The sequence below is a fragment of the Empidonax traillii genome, unplaced genomic scaffold, assembly GCF_003031625.1.
Source record: "Empidonax traillii isolate 1590-97213 ecotype Southwest subspecies unplaced genomic scaffold, ASM303162v1 scaffold900:size397343, whole genome shotgun sequence".
Taxonomy (NCBI): domain Eukaryota; kingdom Metazoa; phylum Chordata; class Aves; order Passeriformes; family Tyrannidae; genus Empidonax; species Empidonax traillii.
Window position 1 is genome coordinate 84,390 of NW_020956093.1, and position 6,868 is coordinate 91,257.

The window sequence follows — 6,868 nt, forward strand, 5'->3', positions numbered from 1 at the left end:
CTCTTCTCGCACTATTTTTTTTTTTTTTTTCCAAATCTGAGTGTATAAATAGGAAAAAACTTGGGACTGTTCTAAGTGTGTTCTTTGAAAGGGGAGATGTTCCTATTTGAACTGCAATGCTCAGCATAGCATGGCTTGTCCTGTTGTCTGACCTGATGCTGGAATGAAGTGCTTGGGTCCTACCACATAATAAATTACTAACAGTGAATGTCGTCCGAAGGATTGTCACGATTTGTCAACAGATTATCTGTGGATTTTGTTTTTTTTAATCCAACACACTTTTTTCAAAGTATTGGGGAAAAAAACTGCACACAAAGACTTTTATCATGTTTGTGACTGGAGGAAAAGGAGACTGTTGTGATAGTGGTGTGTTTGCATAGGCAAGGCTGTATATAATTGTTTCACTTGCTTTCTGCCCTGTCAGCTCTAAGGCTGACTCTGCACAGTTAAACCACTTCCAGAGAGCGATGAATACGTACTTGGATGAATACATATTCCTTAAGTATAAGTTTCTAGAAGAGATTGCAGGCAGAAGTACTGAAAAAAAAAAAAAACAAAACAAAAAAGCACAGTAAGGTACTGCTAGGATTGGTGAATTAAAAAGCTACATAGTGCCATAGCAGTTAAATGCATTAATGCACTTTAGATTCTTTAAAGAAATTCTGCTGCTGCTCTGCTAAATCAATCTGCCTTTATATTTAACTCAACTGCCAGAACACATAATGATTACAAAGTAGTGCTGTCCAGTTACATTGATATTTGTTGTTCCTCCCCGGAAAGGGGACTAGCATGTGTAGGAGTTTACATGCTAGTAAAGGAGTTTGAATCCTGTGATTCAAAAATCAGGTAATATTTAGTTTCTGTGAGTGTTGCTTGGTGGCTGGTGTGCTTTGCCCCTGTATTTCATGTGGACAAATGTGGTGTTGCGGGTTCTGTGATTTAGAGGTGTGGAGCTCTGTGTGAGGGTGGAAAGGAGCTTGTAGGGGGAAAGGAAGGTGGACAGTGACAGCAGGACAGATGCAATTTGAACAGATAATGAAGGTGAAAATCCTGCTGGCTTTTTTTCCCTCTCTGCAAAGTATGTGGTAAGATAGTGATCCTGAGTGTGGTGTCAGTGCAGGCAATAAATGATAATCCTTTATGGTTTGAGCCAAAATGAGTAATATGTTTTTTTCCTTCAAAGTGCTGCATCCCTTCTTGTAGGGAGTGAAAAGATCTTAATACTCACGGGTAGTAGATCCTTTTCCAGTCTGTGCAGAGCACAGAGCCTAATTACTCCTCACATAGAGTGCATGTGGGGTTCCCTCCCCTCCCTATCATCTAGACATGAAAGTTTTTGATATTTGTTGCAGCAGGTATCATGTTCAAATTCCTTCTTTTTGAGTGACTCTGATTATTCTTTTGCTCGTTAATAAGGTGCCATGTATTGCCATGGGAATTTCATTGCGCATTTAATGACTCCCTAGTAGGCTGCATCAAGAAAACAAAGTACAGTTACCTTGCCATACATCTGTTACCTTGTTGTTTTATTATTGTCATAAAATCATTTGGGCTCCTCTGTGTGCACAGCTGAGCACTTATCACACAGCACTTCCACCCCCTGATAAGTGGCTGTTTTGTTTGGCAGATGATGTCTCAGGCTGAAGGCCAGCAGAGAGACTTGATCAGGAGCATAGAATGCCTTCCTGTCTCCGGTCACCTTACGTCCTTGGATCAAGACCTGTTAATGCTCAAAGCAACTTCCATGGCAACCATGAACTGCTTAAATGACTGTTTCCATATTCTCCAGTTACAACATGCTTCTCAGCAAAAGGGATCCTTACCAGCAGGTGGGTATGGGTGCTCACAGAGAGCAGAACTCTGTAACAAATACAAATCCTTCCCTTCTTGCAGAAAGGTTTGTTCCACTGAATCCATTTTCACACCGGCAAAGAAAACTGGCTTCTTGTGAGTTTTTCCAGAGCCTAACTTGCTTGTGTTTGGTGGAACTCTATGCATGTTATAAATATATACTTTTTTTTTATATATAGTGTATTCTGTCAAGAAGTCTGTGGCAGCAGCTGCATAAATATAACATCTGATTGTAGTACAGCATCTTGCAGCAGAATAAAACTACATAAGGCAGCACATCACAAAGGCTGCCTTTGGGATGTACTGACCTCTCAGGAAAAGTAACAATAGAGTAGGAATTTTGTGGGATTGCAGAAGCTAGGATATATAGTGTCCAATACAATTCTGTCAAATGTCATAGGTTTTTTGTTTGTTTGTTTGTTTATTGCACACTAAATACCTATTATAAGCATTTACATGTGTGTAGCTTTCATTTCTACTTAAACATTAAAACAACTCTACATTTGCACAGGTTATTATTAATACTATTAATATATCAGTATTCTTGTTTTGAGTTACTGTCCTACTCTAAACCATGGCCTAAGACAAGTGTTGCATTCCATTCTGAGACCAGAACAGACTTGTAAGCCAATGCAAATTGCTTAAAGGTTAAGAAAAAAAGAAAATTTCTTTTATTTAACAACTGACCACCCCAACAAACAAACCCCCTACAAACCCCAAACCTTACTGCTCATGCGTGTGGAGTATGTCCATTCACAGACAGCAGATAAATATGTTGCCCTGTCTGCACAATTGATCACTTCTGTGCAAGTAGGGGCTTAGCAGAATTGTTCTACCCTAATTCATGTGCAGTGTATGGAACTGAATGTGTTTGTTCTTTGTAAATTCTGCATTTTATTGTGCCTTTTTTCATGTGTTTACTTTGTGGCTTTTTTTGAGCAAAAAGCTTTTGAGGATTTTCAAATGCTTTTCTCGCACAACAGATCTGTAGATGTGGTAACTATGTAACAGAATATACTCATAAGTTGTCTCTTGCCTTATCTTTCCCATATTCCTATCATATTTGTGGTGCCTGCTTTGCCAGGGCATATTATATTAGAGCTATAATTAGTTAAGCTTTTAAGATGAAAAAAATATGTCATATAAAAGTATTAAAACTATATAAAAAGAGTTTGTAATTCTAAAATCACCACAGGCATTAAAAGAGAATATGTGAATAGGATGAATTAACTTTTTTGCTGTATTTCAGTTCAACATTTCATTTTAAAAATGAAAAATTGGATGGCACCTCTCCAAACCTTTGTCCGAACTCTGAAGTTACTCACACTGAAAGAACTCTTCCTATTCCCTTTGAATTTTTTTGACTATTGATGGATAACAGTAGGAGATGCACATCAGAAGTACTTTTGTTCTGGCATTTTCACATGTGCACTACTAAGATGTTTTTTTGACTTGTATCTGGGGACATAAATAGGGTCCACTGAGCACCACTGTACCAACTTAAGAAGATAGCTTCGTTTTTTTTTTTTTTTTTTTTTTTTTTTTTTTTTTTTTTTTTTTTTTTTTTCCAAATCTGAGTGTATAAATAGGAAAAAACTTGGGACTGTTCTAAGTGTGTTCTTTGAAAGGGGAGATGTTCCTATTTGAACTGCAATGCTCAGCATAGCATGGCTTGTCCTGTTGTCTGACCTGATGCTGGAATGAAGTGCTTGGGTCCTACCACATAGTAAATTACTAACAGTGAATGTCGTCCGAAGGATTGTCACGATTTGTCAACAGATTATCTGTGGATTTTGTTTTTTTTAATCCAACACACTTTTTTCAAAGTATTGGGGAAAAAACTGCACACAAAGACTTTTATCATGTTTGTGACTGGAGGAAAAGGAGACTGTTGTGATAGTGGTGTGTTTGCATAGGCAAGGCTGTATATAATTGTTTCACTTGCTTTCTGCCCTGTCAGCTCTAAGGCTGACTCTGCACAGTTAAACCACTTCCAGAGAACCAGTGCTCTGTACAGTCACACATTCACATGCTACGTAGCCAAGCCCTTAAATGTTCCAAATAACACATACTGTGATGAATACATACTTGGATGAATTCATATTCCTTAAGTATAAGTTTCTAGAAGAGATTGCAGGCAGAAGTACTGAAAAAAAAAAAAAAAAACCAACCAAAAAAACACAGTAAGGTACTGCTAGGATTGGTGAATTAAAAAGCTACATAGTACCATAGCAGTTAAATGCATTAATGCACTTTAGATTCTCTAAAGAAATTCTGCTGTTGCTCTGTTAAATCAATCTGTCTTTATATTTAACTCAACTGCCAGAACACATAATGATTACAAAGTAGTGCTGTCCAGTTACATTGATATTTGTTGTTCCTCCCCGGAAAGGGGACTAGCATGTGTAGGAGTTTACATGCTAGTAAAGGAGTTTGAATCCTGTGATTCAAAAATCAGGTAATATTTAGTTTCTGTGAGTGTTGCTTGGTGGCTGGTGTGCTTTGCCCCTGTATTTCATGTGGGCAAATGTGGTGTTGCGGGTTCTGTGATTTAGGGGTGTGGAGCTCTGTGTGAGGGTGGAAAGGAGCTTGTAGGGGGAAAGGAAGGTGGACAGTGACAGCAGGACAGATGCAATTTCAACACATAATGAAGGTGAAAATGCTACTGGCTTTTTTTCCCTCTCTGCAAAGTATGTGGTAAGATAGTGATCCTGAGTGTGGTGTCAGTGCAGGCAATAAATGATAATCCTTTATGGTTTGAGCCAAAATGAGTAATATGTTTTTTTCCTTCAAAGTGCTGCATCCCTTCTTGTAGGGAGTGAAAAGATCTTAATACTCACGGGTAGTAGATCCTTTTCCAGTCTGTGCAGAGCACAGAGCCTAATTACTCCTCACATAGAGTGCATGTGGGGTTCCCTCCCCTCCCTATCATCTAGACATGAAAGTTTTTGATATTTGTTGCAGCAGGTATCATGTTCAAATTCCTTCTTTTTGAGTGACTCTGATTATTCTTTTGCTCATTAATAAGGTGCCATGTATTGCCATGGGAATTTCATTACGCATTTAATGACTCCCTAGTAGGCTGCATCAAGAAAACAAAGTACAGTTACCTTGCCATACATCTGTTACCTTGTTGTTTTATTATTGTCATAAAATCATTTGGGCTCCTTTGTGTGCACAGCTGAGCACTTATCACGCAGCACTTCCACCCGCTGATAAGTGGCTGTTTTGTTTGGCAGATGATGTCTCAGGCTGAAGGCCAGCAGAGAGACTTGATCAGGAGCATAGAATGCCTTCCTGTCTCCGGTCACCTTACGTCCTTGGATCAAGACCTGTTAATGCTCAAAGCAACTTCCATGGCAACCATGAACTGCTTAAATGACTGTTTCCATATTCTCCAGTTACAACATGCTTCTCAGCAAAAGGGATCCTTACCAGCAGGTGGGTATGGGTGCTCACAGAGAGCAGAACTCTGTAACAAATACAAATCCTTCCCTTCTTGCAGAAAGGTTTGTTCCACTGAATCCATTTTCACATGGGCAAAGAAAACTGGCTTCTTGTGAGTTTTTCCAGAGCCTAACTTGCTTGTGTTTGGTGGAACTCTATGCATGTTATAAATATATACTTTTTTTTTATATATAGTGTATTATGTCAAGAAGTCTGTGGCAGCAGCTGCATAAATATAACATCTGATTGTAGTACAGCATCTTGCAGCAGAATAAAACTACATAAGGCAGCACATCACAAAGGCTGCCTTTGGGATGTACTGACCTCTCAGGAAAAGTAACAGTAGAGTAGGAATTTCGTGGGATTGCAGAAGCTAGGATATATAGTGTCCAATACAATTCTGTCAAATGTCATAGGTTTTTTGTTTGTTTATTGCACACTAAATACCTATTATAAGCATTTACATGTGTGTAGCTTTCATTTCTACTTAAACATTAAAACAACTCTACATTTGCACAGGTTATTATTAATGCTATTAATATATCAGTATTCTTGTTTTGAGTTACTGTCCTACTCTAAACCATGGCCTAAGACAAGTGTTGCATTCCATTCTGAGACCAGAACAGACTTGTAAGCCTATGCAAATTGCTTAAAGGTTAAGAAAAAAGGAAAATTTCTTTTATTTAACAACTAACCACCCCAACAAACAAACCCCCTACAAACCCCAAACCTTACTGCTCATGCGTGTGGAGTATGTCCATTCACAGACAGCAGATAAATATGTTGCCCTGTCTGCACAATTGATCACTTCTGTGCAAGTAGGGGCTTAGCAGAATTGTTCTACCCTAATTCATGTGCAGTGTATGGAACTGAATGTGTTTGTTCTTTGTAAATTCTGCATTTTATTGTGCCTTTTTTCATGTGTTTACTTTGTGGCTTTTTTTGAGCAAAAAGCTTTTGAGGATTTTCAAATGCTTTTCTCGCACAGCAGATCTGTAGATGTGGTAACTATGTAACAGAATATACTCATAAGTTGTCTCTTGCCTTATCTTTCCCATATTCCTATCATATTTGTGGTGCCTGCTTTGCCAGGGCATATTATATTAGAGCTATAATTAGTTAAGCTTTTAAGGTGAAAAAAATATGTCATATAAAAGTATTAAAACTATATAAAAAGAGTTTGTAATTCTAAAATCACCACAGGCATTAAAAGAGAATATGTGAATAGGATGAATTAACTTTTTTGCTGTATTTCAGTTCAACATTTCATTTTAAAAATGAAAAATTGGATGGCACCTCTCCAAACCCTTGTCCGAACTCTGAAGTTACTCACACTGAAAGAACTCTTCCTATTCCCTTTGAATTTTTTTGACTATTGATGGATAACAGTAGGAGATGCACATCAGAAGTACTTTTGTTCTGGCATTTTCACATGTGCACTACTAAGATGTTTTTTAGACTTGTATCTGGGGACATAAATAGGGTCCACTGAGCACCACTGTACCAACTTAAGAAGATAGCTTCGTTTTTTTTTTTTTTTTTTTTTTTTTTTTTTTTTTTTTTTTTTTTT

The 6,868-nt window shown here is 37.8% G+C and overlaps 1 protein-coding gene across 1 annotated transcript in view; it reads left to right on the forward strand.

Moving 5' to 3' along the window:
* Nucleotides 1-6,868, forward strand: part of OSBPL11 (oxysterol binding protein like 11) — a 44,448-nt gene that overhangs the window by 20,977 nt on the left and 16,603 nt on the right. Inside the window, exon 6 of the mRNA XM_027902646.1 lies at nt 1,628-1,829. Coding sequence (XP_027758447.1) covers nt 1,628-1,829 — 202 coding nt within the window. The remainder of the gene's footprint in view (nt 1-1,627; nt 1,830-6,868) is intronic.